The 20828-nt window shown below is 33.4% G+C and overlaps 2 protein-coding genes across 3 annotated transcripts in view; one reads left to right on the top strand and one right to left on the bottom strand.

Moving 5' to 3' along the window:
- IL7 (interleukin 7) overlaps positions 1-20828 on the top strand; it is a 99772-nt gene that overhangs the window by 51816 nt on the left and 27128 nt on the right. The window lies entirely within an intron of this gene.
- The window catches only part of ZC2HC1A (zinc finger C2HC-type containing 1A), a 48148-nt gene continuing 35673 nt past the window's right edge, over positions 8354-20828 (bottom strand). For both annotated transcript variants that reach the window (XM_041769004.1, XM_041769005.1), the window contains 2 exons: positions 18597-18704; positions 8354-10918 (listed from right to left, as the gene is read on the bottom strand). In XM_041769004.1, coding sequence (XP_041624938.1) covers positions 10753-10918; positions 18597-18704 — 274 coding nt within the window. In that variant the 3' untranslated portion in view covers positions 8354-10752. The remainder of the gene's footprint in view (positions 10919-18596; positions 18705-20828) is intronic.

A 20828-nucleotide genomic window follows, 5' to 3' on the forward strand; every position in this document is an offset into this window, starting at 1 on the left:
TATCTTTGTACTTCTGTAAAATTCAGTTTATCATATTTGTCTGAATATATGGATGCTATATTCCGTTCCAATGATATCTGTCTATCCTTTCTCCAAATACTAGATTGACTTGATTACCATAGCTTTTATAATATCCAGAAAATGGATAGAATAAATTTTCAGAATTTTTTCCATAATTGTTTTGGCTATTGTAGTTCTTTTCCCTTTCCATACACATTTTAGAATCAGACTGTCACAAAAAAGCTTGCTGAAATTTTGATTCAGATTGCACTGAATCTGTAGATTAAATTGGGTAGATCTGACATCTTCACTGTATTTATTCTTTGAATTAATAAACACTGCATTATTTATTTAGATCTTTTGAGTTCTTTCATCAGTGTTTTAGTTTTCACTATATATTTTGTTAGATTTATGTATATCTGTGTGTGCATGCCCACATGCTACTATAATTGGTAAAGTTCAAATTCCTATACTGTTCATTGATAGTACATACAAGAGACTTATTTTTTATATATTTTCCTTGTATCCTATGACCTTCTTAAAACTAGTTTTTATCAGTTCTAGTTTTTTTATATATAGAGGTCTTTGATATTTTCTACAGTCATGTCATCTGCAAACAGAGGTCATGTCTTCCATGAATGTAGAACTTAAAACCTCATTTTTTTAAATTCTTATTTTCAGCATAGCCTCACTAGCAGAGAACTTTTTTTTAAGATTTTATTTACTTATTCATGAAAGACACAGAGAAATTGAGAGACAGAGAGAGAGAGAGAGAGAGAGAGAGAGAGAGAGGCAGAGACATAGGCGGAGGGAGAAGTAGGTTCCACACAGGAGCTTGATGTGGGACTCAATACCGGGACTCCAGGATCACGCCCTGGGCCAAAGGCAGGCATGCTAAACCACTGAGCCACCCAGACATCCCTAGCAGAGATTTTCTGTCAAGCTTTACTTTTTGAGGTTTATATTATGAAAAAAAACAAAAACAAAAACAAAAACAAAACAGGTATAATGAATTAGCCTTTTAAAACTATTCAATGCTCCATCTTCACAAATTTTTGGCTGCATATTTCACAGGGGTTTATCTTTTCACAGCTGTTGAGAATCTTTGCTCTAAATTAATACTAAGAGTTATTGATACATTTCTATATAAAACATTTTCACTTCAATTTTCAGATTTGCTAGTTTGAAACTACTACAAATATAAACACTTGTTTTCTAAATATGTCAAATATAAACAAATACTTGTTTTCTAAATATGTCAGTCATTCCCTGTGATGTCCATACTTCCTGTAAAGAGTTCTCCAATATCTAGGATTTCTTCTTAAGCAGCTATGTTCTTTGCCATGTGAATTCATGCCTCTATCCCAACTAATGAGAAGGGAGTATAGGGAATCTGTCCTAAGTACAACTAATTGATAGGCTGGCTAATGACCTGTGATGTAGGTCATATAGCTTGAAAAGATGAAGTAATTCAGGTGCTCTGTGTCAGGAATTTGAACCACAATCTTAAATGAATTTGCCCAAAATGAGGCTGAAAAAAGAGAGTTGTGAGGTTTACTTAAGCTGGATACTGACAAGCTAAATGAATGGGAGGGTAAAAAAAGATACATAGCAGTGAATGAAGAACATAGACAATAGAGAATGGACAGATGAGCTCTGAGAAGAATAAAGCCTGGCAGGTAGACCAATTAATTCTTGGAGCTGCCTCAGCACCTAATAACCTTCCAGTTTTAAATTTACATGCATCTTATGTTAAACACTCTTTCTCAAGGTAACTTAGAAGGATCTCTGTCCCTTATATTTGAAGGTTCTATTCAGATTATTTGACATTGATGAATAAGGAAATAAGAATGAGAGACAGGCTTATGAATATTAGGTACTAAATTTAGAAAGAATTAATCACTTTTACCTAAGACAAAGTAATTGTCAATAAAATAATAGGGCTTTACTTTTAATGAATGGAAGATTAGAGAACTGGATGGCAGTCTTGAGAAATGAGGATACTTCTCCTTTTGTCGTACTTAGGTGGGGTTGAAAAGTCTTGGTTTGTTTCAGTCTAAATTGCACATAATCAAATATCAATCTATACTGTAGAGTGTGACCGTTTTCTGAGAGCTGAGTGTTAAAAGTATTTAATTTGATCAACACACACACAGACACTTTAGGATGAAATGGGCAACAGCTATTTCCTCTTCTTTCTACATAATTTAGGGGCCAAAGAACATATATATGAATTATATGTTTACGCCAGATCATGTCATTCCCTGATTCCTATCTTAATGAGTAAACCAAAACCATTTTAGCAGCCTCTAGATCATACACAATAATGCTGCTGCATTACCTGACTTAATTTTCTAATCTCTTCCTTGTTCACACCATTCCAGAGGTACTGGGCTCCCACCTCAGAGCTTTTGCACTTTTTACCTTCTGCATAAATACTCTTTCCTCTCTTTTCCACCAACATGCTTCAACCTATTGAATATTCTTCTTAGCAGAAAACACTGAACGTTAGGGTGAATAATCCAATAAATAATGCAATAAACAAAAGAGATAAGCAATAATGCCTCACTCCTCTTTCAGGTCTGTGCTCAAATACCACTTTATCAATGAAATCAACCCTAAGCTACCCTATTTAAAATTTCAATCCACTTCTACTCTCCCTCCTGTCTCTCTCTAACCACCTCTTTCCCACTTTATTTTTCTCCATAGCACTTGTCACATTCTAACAATAAATATTTTTACTAACTTATCTACTGTATTTTCAATATTCCTCCACTAGAATGTGAAATTCAAAGGGACAGGGATTTTCGACTGCTTCATTCACTGCATGTAGAACAGTGCCTGGCACATCATAAGGATTAAAATACTTGATGAACATGTAAAATACACATATATCCAAAATTATCAATACTACTAAATGATTGATGCCATTTATTGACAATCTGTTAAGTGCCAAACATTGGGCAGAGATTTTATATATATTTCTGATAATCCTCAAATTAGCCCTGCCTGATAGGTGTAATTATACTCACAGCATATTTCTTAAAATTCAGTTTGTGATTATGTAACAACGTAATTGGGATAAAGAAAAGTATCTTGACTCAAGACTCTGAAGATTCCCTCCTGTAGAATACGATTTTAAGCACTTTTCCCCATTCCCACAGACATTATAAAAGGGAAGTATGAGGTCACGTCAAATTTTATCATTGAAAACTTTTTAAGTACAAATAACAAATCCCAGTCCAGTTAGTTTAAGCAAAAAGGTATCTATTAAAAGCTGTTGGAATTCACAGAATCTCTAGGAGAGCCAGATAACCAAGGTTGGTGTCTCTGTAGCCAGAAACAATGGCCAACTTAGAATGCAGACTATTCCAGGGGAGGAAGGTCAGCCAACGTGATACCACAGGGGACCAGTCACATCTTAACCCTGCCACTCCTACCTTTGAAGCTCACTGTCTCTCCAGCAAACTTCACCATCTTCACTAGAAAACAGATACTGCTTCTCTGGCTGCTTCTTCACAGTGCTTGTTTCAGAATCCAGGTCTGTTCAGACCTCAGGTGACATGACTACTCCCTAGCTGCAAGAAAGTATGGAAAACTAAACTCTGGCTATGATCTTCTTGAGACAGCTGGATTCAAAACCAAAAACTTACCAAACAGAAAAGAATTTCTAAAAGATGCTAGCTACAAATGTAACAAATGTTCATTATAGACAGTAATAAAATTTAGGTTTAAAATAGATCAAAAGAATTTCTCACTACTAGGTATGACTTGGACAGTTTTTAATTTCTAGCATTGTTCAATGTTTTCTAGTTAACTATAGTTAAATATTTAAAGCATTGAAATAATGCCCCTCCTCTTCATATAAGTTTTCTGGTAAGGCATCAGTGAGAAATAACCTTTCTACTGATACAAGAGGGATAACTATACCAGTGTTCACTAAGGGAAGACCATGTGAATACAGTGCCTCACCGAGGATAAAGAGCTGGTCTAGCATACATGCTGCCCATTCAAATGGAATTTTGATTTTATTTGTAGTGAGACATATTAAAAAACAAACCTATTCTTTTAAAATTTCAAATTAATAGTTAATAGTACGTTTCCAAAGAGAATCACCCTTGAGGAATTAGAGTTTAAAATTTAAAAATTCCAAATGGGGATCCCTGGGTGGCGCAGCGGTTTGGCGCCTGCCTTTGGCCCAGGGCGCGATCCTGGAGACCCAGGATCGAATCCCACGTCGGGCTCCCGGTGCATGGAGCCTGCTTCTCCCTCTGCCTGTGTCTCTGCCTCTCTCTCTCTCTCTGTGACTATCATAAATAAATAAAAATTAAAAAAAATAAATAAATAAAAAAAATAAAAATTCCAAATGTTTCCTGTGGGGTTCTTAGGAGTTTTCCCCAGGAGTGGCAGTTTGGAAATTTTAGCAAAAAATGTTAAAACTTACTGGTTCTAAAATTATTTTTCTTAAGTAAAATAACTACAAGACACTAAGAAGATAACATTAAACACTTTTTAAAGTTTAAAAGCATAATAGGTAAATATGTGAAAACAGATGTAAATATTTCAGATATATGCATATATATATATATATCCCCCTAGCTCAATAATAAAAGTCTTAAATATTTAGACCAGCTTAGTTTTTATTTTATGTTTATGAACTAAAAATTCACTTGAATACCATGGACTCTTCAAATCATGTACGTAATAAGCAACTAGAAAAGGGTGGAGGGACTGTATTATAATGTCCTTTGCATGAAATTTGGGAAAATAATCTCATCAAAATATACCTAGAGTTAACAGATACTTTCAGCAACCAAGGTATTATAAAAACTAGTTTAACTTGATCACAAGGGCTACCATCTATATTTGTGAATGCTAGAGTAACGGAAGATGAGGTAGTGATTTTAAACAAACTACTATCACATGCAAGCGATTCTGAAAACATAACCCTATTTTTTAAAGATTATATATTCATTTAAAAATTGACAGTATAAAAATATAAAGGAAACACATCAGAAATTCTTCCTAGAAATAAGTACAATATATTGAGGAATATATTTCAAGCCTTTATCTGTGCAGTTCCTTACATAGGCACTATTTTAGACTAGTTGTCTTACTGTTAAAACACCGGAATTTTATTAGATTTTATTTATTAATTTATTGTTATACAATTAAAAATTATTTGAAAGTGCTTTAATTATTAACTTACTAAATGACTCAATTTTTGTGGTTTCAATTGGCCTTTTGTTTTTATTTGAGTATGGTTGACACACAATGTTACATTAGTTTTAGGCGTACAACAATGTGACTCAGCTTCTCTATCCATTATGCTATGTTCACCGCAAGTGTAGCTACTGTCTGTCACAGTGCAACACAATACCACTGACTCCATTCCATATGCTGTACCTTTCATTTCTGTGACTTACTTATTCCATAACTAGAGGCCTAGATCGCCCATTCCTTACCCATTCTGACCATCCCTCCGGTCCCCTCTCCTCTGGCAACTCAGTTTGTTCTCTGTTTATAGGCTGGGAAAATGGTTTAATTTTTATCACAGCAAATAATAGTACTATTAAACATGGCCTGCACAAATATTTTTCTGTACTTCAGACTTCTTCCTCATGAAATAGTATGTATCTTGGAAATAAAAGTACTAGGTTACGAGGCATGAATATTTTAAAGGCTTTTAAATTAAATTTCAATGTTTCAAAAGTATTAACAAATTTTATTTCAATCATTAGTGGATAAGGGCATTCATCCTAATGCACCATGGCAGTTTTCAGTTCTATTATAATTTAAGATTGTTGATTTGATGAATGAAAATCAGCATTTTATTGTTAAGTACACTCACCACTACTCAGAACTACTGGCAATCTCCAACCTTACTGGTGCAAATACAAAATAGGCATACAAACAGGGATTTGAGCAGAGAAAGAAGGACAATGAAAGTGGAGAGTTATGTGAGGTAGGATGAACAGTTCTGGAATTAGTCATTTTTACTCAGCATCATTTTTCATCAGTCCTCAGGACAGTCCCAAGTAGTTCACATTTTACATTCCAATGGACCTCACTGCACACACATCCTTTCCACTGACACTTGCCTTTTCCCGAGTAATAGTGGGGGAAGTGCACCTCTTGCTCATATTTATACCAGGCTTCCTCCTAAGCACTGGGAAGAAAAAAAGCAGGAAATGATCAGCTCTATAACTGGTGGTGGTAAGAAAAAAGCTTAATCTTCAACATTTCTGCAGTGTTTTGTTGGTCCTTTCTAATAAAGTTCCATTAAAATGAATCCTCCCTTTGTTCTAATTGTCTGTTTATATATCGGCTTCTCCAAGTAAGTTATAACAACTTTATAGTAAAGACTTAATCCTATCTTATTTACTGCTTTTGGTCCCTAGCATATCAGAGAATGAAGAACATGTGAATTTTTCTTTACTGTCTATAAGTATAAAGTTTTAAAGTATAAAGTTTTAGTTTTATGCAACTCATATTAGTTGGTCTCATCACTCAGCCTTATTTAAGTAGATGTCACTCTCAATCTTTCCATTTGCAATGACAGAGATACAGCCACACAATATAATGATCAGCAATATATAAGTCAGAGAAAGACAAATACCATAATATTTTATTCATACTTGGAATTTAAGAAATAGAACAAGCAAAGGGAAAAGAGAGAGAGAGAGAAACAGAGAAATCAAGATACAGACCCTAAAGAACTGATGTTTACCAGAGGGGAGGGGTAGGGAGGTGGGAGGATGGGTGAAACAAGTGATGGGGATGAGGAGGGCACTTGTCCTGATGAGCACCATGTGTTGTATGAAAAGTGTTGAATCACTATAGTGCACACCTGAAACTAATATAACATTGTATGTTAACTAACTGGAATTAAAAACTTTTTAAAAAACAAAAAATAAGTAGATGTCACTCTCCTATATTAGATATTGTTAAGTTAGATCAAATGATTGAAAAAATTTATCTTAAAAGAAGATGATAACTCTTGTGTAACTAAGATGAAACATTAAACTAATAGTACAATGAGTACCTGGTTATATTTGAGTAATATGTTTGAGATGCACAAATCTGTTAACAAAATATTGTGAGGAGTAAATACTAAACATCTCTATTAATTATTATCACCCTGGTACCCAGAATGAGCTAAACTAGGGTTCTTAAAACTCAACAAATGAATTATTAAAATCACAACAAAATAAGAACTATTTTTTATAAATTTGTGTAATGTCATGATATATATATATATGGAGAGAGATATATATTATATGTATATAATATATATATATTACAGAGAGGCCTTTTAAAATAAGAATTGGAAGCTGGTAATATTAAATTATCTAAAAGCACCCTCTAGTGGCGAAAAAGCAATTCACATATAAGACAAGCAAAATTATCTATAAATAAGTATCCTGACAGTAATAAATAACTGAAACATTTCTAAATGAAAAGAAGTGTGGTTATCATTAACTTGGTTTTAACAATTTTCCACTGCTCTATTCAATAACATAGTCAGTTGTAAAAGTTAACCTTAGTACTAAAAATATATCCATCGGGGATCCCTGGGTGGCTCAGCGGTTTAGCGCCTGCCTTTGGCCCAGGGCGCGATCCTGGAGTACCAGGATCGAGTCCCGCGTCGGGCTCCCGGCATGAAGCCTGCTTCTCCCTCCTCCTGTGTCTCTGCCTCTCTCTCTCTCTCTCTCTCTCTATCATAAATAAATGAGTAAATCTTAAGAAAGAAAGAAAAAAAGAAAACTACTTATCAACCCCCTTTAAAAAAAATAGAAAATAAAAATAAATAAAAATATATCCATCATAGAAAATACATATACCTGCAATGCAAAAAAAGACGCAAGACTTCTGCTGACTCTCTGTTGCTGTGTACCTCTTCTATTATTTTTAATTACGAGTACAAATCAAACATGTCTAATTTGATATTTCTATTAGCGACAACTGTTTAAAATTTTAAATATGATAGTTTAAATCACTAAGTATTGATCATAAACCAATAGTTTTTGCCATTAAACTATATATTACCTAATTAGAAATATCCAATGTTTCATGTTTTCAACTGCTATATTTTACTGACCAAAGAAAAATTTTCTTAGAAATCTTGAAATGAAATATATTTGTAATATTTATATGTCATAAAACACTTCAATAAAATAATTGCAATTTCTTTGAAATCTGATGGCACAAAAAAAATTGCCAATGAAAAGCACTATCTCATTTTTAAAAATCTGTATTTTGGCTTTGAACATTTTTTTCTTATTTCAGTGTGCTCTTATCTTTCTACCTATGTCTGGCTAAAAGCTAAGACATCAATAAAGACCACCTGGAATTTTTTTTGCTTCATGTCTTTATTGAATAGGTTCAAAAATGAAGACAGTATTTGTAATAAAAAAAGTGAACAAGAGACAACAGCAACCATAATAATCTTACTTCTCAAGCTAGTGACTTTCAGAATAATATATAAGCAATTTTTACATTTTTAATTTAAGCTTAACAATCATTTCTTTATTCTACCACACTGGCAAATACTTGTGAAAATAAATAAAAATAAATGATGCATAGATCTAGGAAAATTTCTTATAAACTGAACTATTGCACAACAAATCAGTGTGAGAATAATATATGTAGGTAACAAAAACGCATTTAAAAACACTGTCACAACATGTTTCATAATTCCTAAGTGTACTTCACCTATTTACTGTTTATAATAATCTCTGGGTTCTAGAATTGGATGATTTCTTACCAACTCATTTTCCATGTAGTACATTATAACATTTACTGGCTACTGCAAAATTCTGTGAAAAACAAACATGTGCCATTTTGTTTAAGTTCATTTATCTATCCCTCTTTGGGCTAAATTACCTGGTCTTTAAAAAAAAAAAAAAAAAAAAAAACTTGGAAAAAGAAAAATAGTGCTCAGTTCCAGGGAAAACAAAGTTTAAAGTTCTTCATATGATTTGTTAACAGAACAGAATAACATATATTATTGAAATGAAAATCTAATATGTACACTATTCTCCTAAATTAATTACAGCTTATTGTAGTTAATGGACTCTTTTTAGGTCAATATGACTGAATAAAGACAACCAGATTTAAAATTAATGAAAAGTCAGGAAAGAAACTATAAGGTAAGTAAAACAATTCCCATTACTTCAAAGTTCATATCCCCTGCCTGAATGAAAAAACAAAAAAAGAAAAACAGAAACACAAAAAACAAAACCAAAAAACAAAAAAAAAACCTAATGAATACAATTATAAAGTATAAGCATAAATAGATTTCAGAGAAAATTAAAAGCCACAAATTTCTGCATTAACCCTTATATTTGCTCACAGTCATAAAAGAGAAGCTAGAAATGACCTATAAAAGACTTGCTTATATCTTTATAAGATCAAAGCTCTTTTCTTTCTATTCCCCAAACCACTAAGGAGTTACTGAACATGGCTGCACAATCAAAGTATCTACTACTAAATACTATCACATTGAAAGTGATAATGATTAAAAGCTGTAGGTTAGCCAAAGTCAAAGTACAATTAAATTTTTGTGAATTAGTTTAGTTACATAAGTCAGCTGTGCATTAAAGCAGTGCATTTTCAGTGTTTTTTTACTGTGATGTGAAGGTGTTTTAGTATTAAACACTAAAAATAAAATATAAGAAAGAAAAATTAGTCTCTTAAACAGCTCATCACTACATCTAACTATACTTCAAGGGAAATTAAAATTAAAAAATTAAAATACTTTTTACCTGCATGCCTTGTAGTAATGATTAATTATCCAAATTATTTATTAGGTTGAGGTGGTTTGTTTTAAAATCCATCAAAATAATTTCTTATAAATTTAGACACAGAAATAAACATGTAGAATTTTGTAAGAAATTTCATGCCTCTTAAATATTATGCCTCTTATTTTCAAACTTTGCAAAAAGTAAATTAAAATGCCTCAGACATAAGTTTATAAAAAAGGAAAAAGTGAAATATGGAGACACAATTAGAATATACATTCAACTAACACACTGAGGTAAAAAAATCAGTTATAACTGGAATAAGATATATTTATATTTTTTAATCTTGTGTCTCTGAAAAGGAAATTACATAATTACATTTTAAAGAATGAGTAAAGATCTCTAAATTATAAAATTAATGATATATCAATTAAAAAACAACATAGTATAGGGGTTTTATTCTCTTTTCAATTATTTGTAAAATTAATTGTTGAAGAGCTCTTCAGGAAAATGACCTCACATAACTAATTGTAACTGAATGTACTGTTTCCAAAATTCCAAGCATCCCACCCTATGATACTATATGAAAATAAGCACCGATAATAAAAATGTTTGTTCTGATTTTTTGCTCAAAGTAATGATCATCCTAAAGCTTGAAGGGCTGAGCACTAGCATTTGATTTTGTGAAGGTATGCTTAATGTGCTTTAATAACAACAACAGAAAAGTAATACCTAAGTTAATGATTCCACTTGAAATTATTTTCTGACAGATGAGTGAATATTTCCTTGAGTGGCACAGTTTGGGCTATCAGGTATTAATTATATACAATATATGTACACATATATATATACACATACACATTACACAGCCAAAGAATTATGCTCCAAAAATTGCCAAAAAAAAGTATTTTGAATAATTTTAGCATAAAATCATTAAAGGAAGTGCTCTAGCTGTCCAAGCAGCAACAGTCATAAAATTCCAGACTTAGCTTTTTCTTTTGGACTCTGTTCACAGAATCATTCTTCGAATGCCACATTCACAGCAATACTTTGCCCATTCTACAGGGTATTTAGTCCCACACTCATGGCAGAATTTTGGTAAGTGTCCTGTTGAATTTCCTTCCGTGCCTTTAATGTTTCCGCCATTAAGTGAAGATATATAGTCTCCATCTGGCCTGAAGGAGTACAGGAAGAAAAGTGGAAACACAAAGTTCTTGTCAATAGTTTTCATACCCTTAGAAAACAGGACATAATATTAAGTATACATAAAAGCTTGCTTAATCTCAATTTTAAGATTTTTCTAGTTCAGATAAAAAAAATCCCTTTTAGTTAATAATTAAATTCTAAATGTTTTCTTTGGCATTATATTTGTCCCGATTATGAGAATTTTTCATGAGTAAATGCCACACCACACTTTCCATCTGCTCAATGTACTAGGCATATACCACAGGGAATAGAATGGAAATTTATAACAATGTTCCTTCTGCAAAACCATCTCTAAAGAGAAAACTGGAACCTCACCCTCAGGAAAGATGGAGGTCTTTCCTCCAAATATACACTGCAATAATTATGTACATATATTAAAATATATACTATAAAACTATATATATACATAATTTTTCCTAATGTGTCCTATTTTCACTGTATCCATGGAGTCATTTCACTCTAAGTCACATCTCTATCATCAGGTTGAATCTTATTAGGTCCTTTGCTCTAATTTAGTTATACTTACAACACACTCAAATTCTCTTGTCCTTCAACCCTGTACTACAACCCACATGGCTCTAGACACTCTCACTGCCACCCTAAACTGTGTCCTCCACTTTGCTTTGTTTTCCACCTGACATGCAGTATGTCATTTCTGTTACGTCTTGTCTTCTCCATAAGACTGTGAGCATCCCCGAGTGTGAGATTTTTATGTTTTGTTACTGCTCTACATCTGGGATCAAGAGAAGTACTTAACATAAACTTAATTCTCAGTAAATATTTTTTTAATGAATAAGCGAATGAATGACCAATATATGAAGAAGATAAAGCAAAAGATTTGATCCTTTTAAAATGATAAACTCTTAAGATTTATCAACAAAAAAATAAACAATATTCAGAATAAAGGAGGGATATAATATACATATAGCAGATAGAAAATTATAAGAACAATTCTATGCTACTAATTAGAAACCTAAGTAAAATTAAAAACGTCCTAGAAAAATATCTTATGAAAACTGATTTCAAACAAAATATAATATTAAACAGTCATAATTATTAAAGCAAGTAAATCAGTAATTGACATACTACTACTCTTCCTTATCATGTGGGCACATGCAGGCGTGCATACACACACACACACACACACACACACACACACAAACACACACACACAGTGGACTCATGACAGTTTTACATGCTAAGTTCTAGTAAACTTTTCCAGCAGAGGGAGGTGAAAAACAACATTCTGTAATTTCTTTTCAAAGGTCTGTAAAACCCTGATATTCAGGCCATTAAGAGAATATAAAATTAGAATCAATTTTGCCTATTAACTTGGAAATATATGTAAATATTTCTGAGCATTTTAGCAAACACAATCTACAAACATATGCAATTCAAAATGCTTTAGATTTATTCCAGAAAATAAGACTGATTTAACATTAGGAAGTCTATTAATATAATTTTTCACATAAACAGATTAAAGGATCTAAAAATATTGTTTTTCTATATGATATTCAATAAGATTCACCACTTATTTTTGATTTTCAAAAAGACACTTAGAAAATCAGGAATAGAAAGGAATGTCATTGACAAAAGGTATTTAACAAAATCCTGTATCAACCTTCATATTTATTTTTTTTGTAAAGATTTTATTTATTTGTTCATGAGAGACACAGAAAGAGAGGCAGAGACATAGGCAGAGGGAAAAGCAGGCTCCTCGCAGAGAGCTTGATGTGGGACTCGATTCCAGGACACTGGGATCATGACCTGAGCCGACAGCAGACCCTCAACCACTGAGCCACACTGGCGTCCCAAAGATTTCACTTATTTATTCACGAGAGACACAGAAAGAAAGAGAGAGGTAGAGACACAGGCAGAGGGAGAAGCAGGCTTCCTGCAAGGAGCCTGATGTGGTACTCGATCCTGGATCCTGGGATCACACCCTGAGCTGAAGGCAGACGCTCAACCACAGAGCCACCCAGGCGTCCCTCAGCCTTCATATTTAATGCTGACATTTAAGGAGCATTTTCTTTAAAAGCAGAAATGCCAGAAGAATGTCAGCTATAATCATTTCTATTTTAATATATAATATAGCATAAGGAGAACTCTTTCTCCGTTTCTGTGGACACATCTGACATTGGTACAACTTCCTAGCTTTCTTTAATGAAAACCTTTAAAAAGGTGGGATGCCAGCTGTGTTCCCAGGCAACAGTGCTTATATGCAACCCACTGAAATTAGACATCCCTGAGGACAACCTGAAAGCTATGATTATGGGGCTGTTACAAGAGAAACTGGTTCCCTTTGGGGACACAGAATTTCCAATTAAATTGATCATACACACACCTATTAAGATCTTGTTCTCTCACACCTAAGCTGTCACTTGGACAGCCAAAGAAAATCAGCTCCAGGACTGGGGCAAGGGCTCCCAAGAAAGAGAAACACCTGACATTGCCTGCTGTCATTCCCTCTTTCCTGTAAATAACCCCAAATGTCATATATTAGCGTAGGATCCCTCTACCTGAGCCTAAGACAAGCTCTTGATGGACATTTCAAGAGTCCTGACTTAGAGGGAGCGGCATGAGGAGAGGGGAAGGGAAAGTTGAGTCTCTAAAGCCCCACTTAGTGCAAGTGCAAGAAATCACTTTCTCTCTCCCACAATGACATTAAAACCCAAGTATTTAAGTAAGGAAGATCGATGAAAACCTCAAATATAAGTGTGGCATCAGGGTTACTTTACTAATGTGACCTCTAGTTTCCTTTATTGACTTACCTGTGGAAGTTTCCCTATCTTTTCTAAGAGCTAAGCTATACATTCAAAAGGATATTTGTTCCATTTTGTGAGCATTTCTAGGTCTTTTGGGTGGAAGGGTCATCCAGAAAATGTAGTCTATCACATTTCCAGAAAAAGAAATCTGTGAGATTCTTCATCTGTTATGGCTCTAATTATTCCATCTGGGTAGGGTAGTAAGTCAAGTGAACAAGGTTCAGGGGCTTTCTATTATACATCAACCATTAAGAAAGAAAAAAAGAAAGAAAAAGAAAGAAAAGAAAGAAAAGAAAGAAAGAAAGAAAGAAAGGAAGAAAAACAAAAAAATTCAAACACATTTTTAATGTGATTTTTGTACCTGCCTATTGTCTCTTCTTTTGTCTACCTCTTTAGAATGAGATGATCTTTTTATTCAAGTATATGTATTTATTAAGTTTTCCATTTTATAAGAGACTGTAAATCCTACATTCAGAATGGGTTCAAAACCCGTAACTCCACACATATACAACAACATACTACAACCAGCTTCAGGACTCCAAGAACATTAAGCTCTCTTCTTTAATATTTACAATGTATGAAAACCTCAAGTGAGGGCGCCTGAGTGGCTCAGTTGGTTAAGCATCTGCCTTTGGCTTAGGTCATGGTCCCAGGAGTCCTGGGATCAAGCCTCATGTTGTCAGGCTCCCTGGTCAGCAGGGAGTCTGTTTCTTTCTCTCCCTTAGCCTCTCTTTCCAGCTTGTGTTCTCACTCTCTCTAAATAAATAAATAAATTTTTAAAATCTTAAAAAAAAATCTCAAGTGAAACAGTCTAGTTGCAAAGGTAGCAATTCACTTAATTCCTTTATGGTTCTCATCCCTTGTTATGTATAGGTATCACTCTTAAAACTTTAAAAATCCAAACCAAAGAAATCAAAACCTCTGGGAGGAACGTGAGCATGTTCATTTTTAGAAAGTTCCACAGGTGCTTCTTTCTGAAGAGGTAATCTCCAACATTGACAGATAGTATCTTAGATACTTGAAAATCTATCCCTGGATTAAATCTGAATAATGGATAGCTGTATATGCTATATATTTATAACAAAAGCAGACAACATATATACTTATATTTAACACATATATATCACAACAATTTTCTATGAATTGTAGGATATCATGTAATAGGCCTGCATTGAGGGCATCTTAAGAAAACATCTTATGAAATTCATTGTCATATTTATAGTAGATACTTTAATTAAGAAGTTATCCATTGGATAGGGATGGTAAATTAGAGGAAAGTAGTCAAAAGGAACAAACTTCCAGTTAGGAGATAAATAGGTAGGTGGGATGTGATGTATACAACCTGATGACTACAGCTAACACTGCTGTATGATAGATAGAGAAGTTGTTAGTATGAGAAGATGGATGTTAGTCAAACTTGCTATGGTAATCATTTCACAATATATATAAATCAAACCATCCTGCTGTATGCCTTAAACTTAAACAGTGATGTGTGAAATTATTTTTGAATAAAACTGGAGGAAAAAGTTATCTATTAAATTATCCAGTGACTCTTCAAACCCTCATTCTTAGTAGATGACATAATACTCTGTGGAAAGCCCAAAAGATTCCACTCCAAAATTGCTGAACTCATAAGGAGTTCAGCAAAGTGGTAGGATATAAAATCAATGCACAGAAATCAGTTGTATTTCTACATACTAACAATGAGACAGGAGAAAGAGAAATGATGGAATCGATCCCATTTACGATTGCACCAAAATCTACGAATAAATATAATCAGAGAGGCAAAGGATCTGTACTCGGAAAACTATAGAACACTCATGAAACAAAGGGAACAAAACACAAGAAATGGGAAAATGTTCCATGCTTATGGATTGAAAGGACAAATATTGTTAAAATAATCTATGCCACCTAGAGCAATCTATCCATTCAATGCAATCTCTATCAAAATATCACTGACTTTCTTCATAGAGTTGGAACAAATAATCCTAAGATTTGTATGGAACCAGAAAAGGCCCCAAACAGCCAGACGAATATTGAAAAAGAAAATCAAAGCTGAGGACATCACAATTCCGGACTTCAAGCTGATGATTACAAAGCTGTAATCATCAAGACAGTATAGTTCTGGCACAAAAAGAGACACATAGATCAATGGAACAAAATAAAGAACCCAGAAATGGACCCTGAACTTCACGGTCAACTAATCTTAGACAAGGCAGGAAAGAACATTCAATGGAAAAAAGTCTCTTCAATAAATAGTGTTGGGAAAATTGGACAGCCACATGCAGAAGAATGAAACTGAACCATTATCTCACACCATACACAAAAATAGATTCAAGATGGATTTAAGAGCTAAATGTGAGACAGGAATCTATCAAAATTCTAGAGCAGAAGAGAGGCAGCCACCTCTGTGACATAGGCGATAGGAACTTCTTGCAAGACACATTTCCAAAGGCAAGGTAAAGAAAGGCAAAAATGAACTATTGGGACTTCATCAAGATGAAAAGCTTTTGGGGATTCCAGGGTGGCTCAGCAGTTTAGTGCCGTCTTCATGCCGAGGGCGTGATCCTGGAGTCCCAGGATCGGGTCCCACGTCAGGCTCCCTGCATGGAGCCTGCTTCTCCCCCTGCCTATGTCTCTGCCTCTCTCTCTCTCTCTGTCTCTCATGAATAAATGAATAAAATCTTAAAAAAAAAAAGATGAAAAGCTTTTGCACAGCAAAGGAAACAGCCTACAAAACCAAAAGACAATCGAAAGGGAGAATATATCTGCAAATGTCTTATCAGATAAAGGGTTAGTATCCAAAATCTACAGAGAACTTATCAAGCTCAACACCCAAAAATCTAGTCAAGAAACGGGGAGAAGACACGAACAGACATTTCTCCAAAGAAGACATATAAATGGCCAACAGACACATGAAAAAATGCTCCACATCAGTCAGCATCAGGGAAATACAAATCAAAACCACAATGAGTTACCACCTCATACCAGTCAGAACAAGTCAGGAAACCAACAGATGTTGGCGCAGATGGAGAGAAAGGGTGGAACCCTCTCACACTGTTGGTGAGAATACAAGCAGGTATAGTCACTCTGGGAAACAGTATGGAGGTCCCTTAAAAAGTTAAAAATAGAGCTACCCTATGACCCAGCAATTGTACTACTTGGTATTTACTTCAAAGATACAAATGTAGTGATCCAAAGAGGCACCTGTACCCCAATGTTTATAGCAGCAATATCCACAATAGCTAAACTATGTCAAGAGCTCAGAGGTCCATTGACAGATGAATGAATAAAGATGTGGTATCTTCTTTTATATATACATGTATATATAAAATGGAATATTACTGATCCACTAAAAAAATAAATCTTGCTATTTGCAATGAAGTGGATGAAACTAGAGGGTATTAAGCTAAGCAAAATAGCAAAATAAGTCCAGCAGAGAAAGACAATTATCATATGATCTCACTCATGTGGAATTTAAGAAGCAAAACAGAGGATTATAGGGGAAGGGAGGGAAAAATAAAACAAGACGAAATGAGAGAGAGAGAGAGACAAACCATAAGAGACCTTAATCATAGGAAACAAACAGGGTTGCTGGAGGGGAGAGGGTAGGTGCATGAGGTAACTGATTGATGGACATTAAGGAGGAGACGTGATGTAATGAGCACTAGGTATTATATAAGACTGATGAGTCTCTGAACTCTACCTCTGAAACTAGTTATTATGGTACATGTTAATTAATTAAAAGTAAATGAAAGGAAATTAAAAAAATAATAATAGGGGCCCCTGGGTGGCTCAGTCAGTTTAGTATCTGCCTTCAGCTCAGGTCATGATCCCAGGGTCCCTGGGTTGGGTCCCTCCCCAACTCTTTGCTCAGCGGGGAGCCTGCTTCTCCCTCTCCCTCTGCCTACAACTCTGCCTATTTGTGCGCGCTTTCTTTCTCTGTCAAATAAATGAATAAAATCTTTAAAAAATAATAATAATAAATTATTCAGTAGCTCTATGAGAATTCATAGGCAGATTTTTGAGGTCACAGGACTAATTGTACTGCACAGAAAAATGATTTTTTTTTTAATACAACATGAATCATGTAACTATTCCTCTCTTCTGTACTTTGGCTGCTACAAAGTTTGAATTCAATTTATGGCCAAAGGCTAGTCTATATACAGGGTCTCATGACACATATTTTGTGGACTAATTTCTTTCCTTTTCTTATCTTCTCTTTTAATTCTCATTTTTCCTTTTCCTACTCTTTCATTTTTATAAAATATTGTATCTCACTGTATGTCATGGATCTCTGTATATGCCTTAAAACTTTCTGGAATAAGTTGGGATATATACATATATGCACATATATATATAAAAATTATATATATACACACACAGGTGCATGTATATGTATATTTATAAAATATCTATAATTGGAATGATTTCATTATATGCTTAAAAACAGAGTGAATGTCAAGTTGTACAAACATTTTGACAGATAAAAAAGGGATGTACATGGATAATCACAGCCTCAGCAAGGGAATTTAAATGTATTAAAATGCTGCTGAAAATTACAATACCAGTGGTTTAAAAGGTCTACTACTCAATTTGTAGAAGTAAAAATAATCAGGATGTACTTAAGATATAAAATACAAATAAATCCAGTGAAACTGAACAAACTATCCTCAAGCCTTTACAATAATAATAACTACAAGGTTTAGAAAAAATATTATTTATGCCCAAACTATTTCTTTAATGTAAAGTCAAAATAAATCATATAGCAAAGGAAAAATTAGATTTTCTATTAATAGCCTGATATATATTTTTGTATATGCTCCTTAGAAAACTAAATATATTTTTATTTTAGTTATTAGAATCTCAAAGTTAAACATACCTGGCTATGTAGTTCTCAGTATATGTTTTCCTTTTGTTTGTAGGCACACTTGAGGAAGGATTTCGTGCCAAACTAGGTGGTGTGGTATTTCGAGGTTTGATGTTAGTTCTAGAAGAAAGAGATGGCATAATGAAAAAGAACTGAATATCAAGCATTTATTTCTTATATTGTTTACTGACATGATTAAAAAATAATTTAAAGCTGTAGAGAGGTAAATTTAAAAGAGTAAAATCCAAGTAATTAATTTTAAATCTGAAAACAACGGTAGTCAAAACTAAGGATAAGTCAAAGCATTTTGCATTTGGTAACACTAACCTGATGGTAAATAAAGACAACTAAAAATAAATATATATACATATATATTCATGTTTGCATATATGCTTATATATGCATATAATCTTACATATGTATATATATACATGCATATATACTTACATATGTATATATATAGATATGCTTGCCTTACATGAAACTTTTTAAAGTTTAAATCTATAGTTCCCTTAGAGATGTGTCTTATTAAATGCCTATGAATAACTGTTAAATAATGTTACACATTATGAAATATGGTTAAAAAAACAAAAAAAAAATTACGTAACCACTTTAATAATTTCCAATTTATGAAAGACTGTTCTTAAAAACAAAAACAAAAACAAAAAAATCCTGTTCTTGGGTTATATAATTTTCCCTTTTAAGATTTAATTTCACCAACTATACAGCCTGGGCTATCTGCTCTCAATAGAAGAATTCTTGTTGGATCATCACTGAATTTCCTTTATGAATCTTCAGGAATCAGAAAGCTTAGACGGTTGAATGATGGTACAATGGTCAAAGTATAGGATTTGGGATTCAGATGAACCTCGATTCAAATCCCAAATGCTACTGACTAATGTGGAGGTAGTGGCCAAGCCGTGTTCAAGTTTCCTCTTTCTAAAATATGACTATCCTCACTTACCTTAGAAGTTATGGATATCAATTGCAATTTATACAAACATTCAGAATAGCTGATGATACTATTATAACTACTATGGCTATTATTTACTGTTCCTAGTTAACATTTACAAAATGCTGCTTACTACATTTAGTATAGTTAGATTTCTAATTGTTTTCATATATAAACTTACTTAATCCTAATAATCCAATGGAGTAAGTCATATTAATAACTCCATTTTAGAACTGAGGCAACTGAAACAAAGAACAGTTAAAAGCAACTTAACCAAGCTGACCTATACAGTATGTTACCGAACTTGGGGTCAGATGTTAAATAAAGAGCTAGTTTCCCCCCTTAGAGATTTGGTCAAATCTTTTCATTTCAGAGATGTGCAATATTTTGTTATATGAACAAGCAGGATACTTTTTAAAATTCCTTTAGATTGTAAGTTCTTAAACTATAGCTGAAATTCTTCCTTCTTATAGAGCAAAGTTGGGAAAGTGGAAATTCCAAATAGCTACTCCAAAATACATGCAGGTAATAACAAAATCTACTGTTTCTCAAATGCAAAATATGATGCCAGGTACTATGCATACTTCACTTGGTTTAATCTTCACAGAAACCTCAGAAGATATTACTCTCATTTTAAACTGGAAGAAAATTGTATTTAGAGAAATTAAATAAGCTGCAAATCTACTGTAAGGTCACAGTATTTGCACTTGAATTTAGGTGGGTCATATTACAAATCTTACTATATTCAATATGCAATGCTGTCTGTTGTTCAAAGAGAGGTTGCTTTTAATAGTACTTAACATTATTCCTAAACTTTGACAAGAATCACAGTGCATGAATGGGTTACCCTGGACCTCCTCAAACAGCCACTGACAGTCTAATTATGAAGTCTACTCTTAAGCCCCTCTAGGGATGTTGCGGAAGTGCTAGGTACCTTTTTAGGAACTTCTCTAAAAAAATCATGTGCCAAACAATCTCACTGTGATTCCTCCAGTGAGAGTCCTAAGAGGAATAGGAAGGAAACGGTTGTTTGTTTGTTTGTTTTTTTTTTTTTTGGCTCTAGAATAAAGCCTTGTTAGAAATCTTATCATTTTCATATAATACATACATGACATACACAGATAATACAAACACACCTATGGATATACACACATAATCTCACTGTATTAATGAAGTTATTCAAATAATTAGAAAATAATTTAGAAATTAGAGAAAAATAAGGGTATCAATAATAATAATCACTACTAAATATCTATCATGTACTTTTAGTAACAATTTCTAAGAGGTCAAGA

The sequence above is a fragment of the Vulpes lagopus genome, chromosome 9 (assembly GCF_018345385.1).
Source record: "Vulpes lagopus strain Blue_001 chromosome 9, ASM1834538v1, whole genome shotgun sequence".
Lineage (NCBI taxonomy): Eukaryota > Metazoa > Chordata > Mammalia > Carnivora > Canidae > Vulpes > Vulpes lagopus.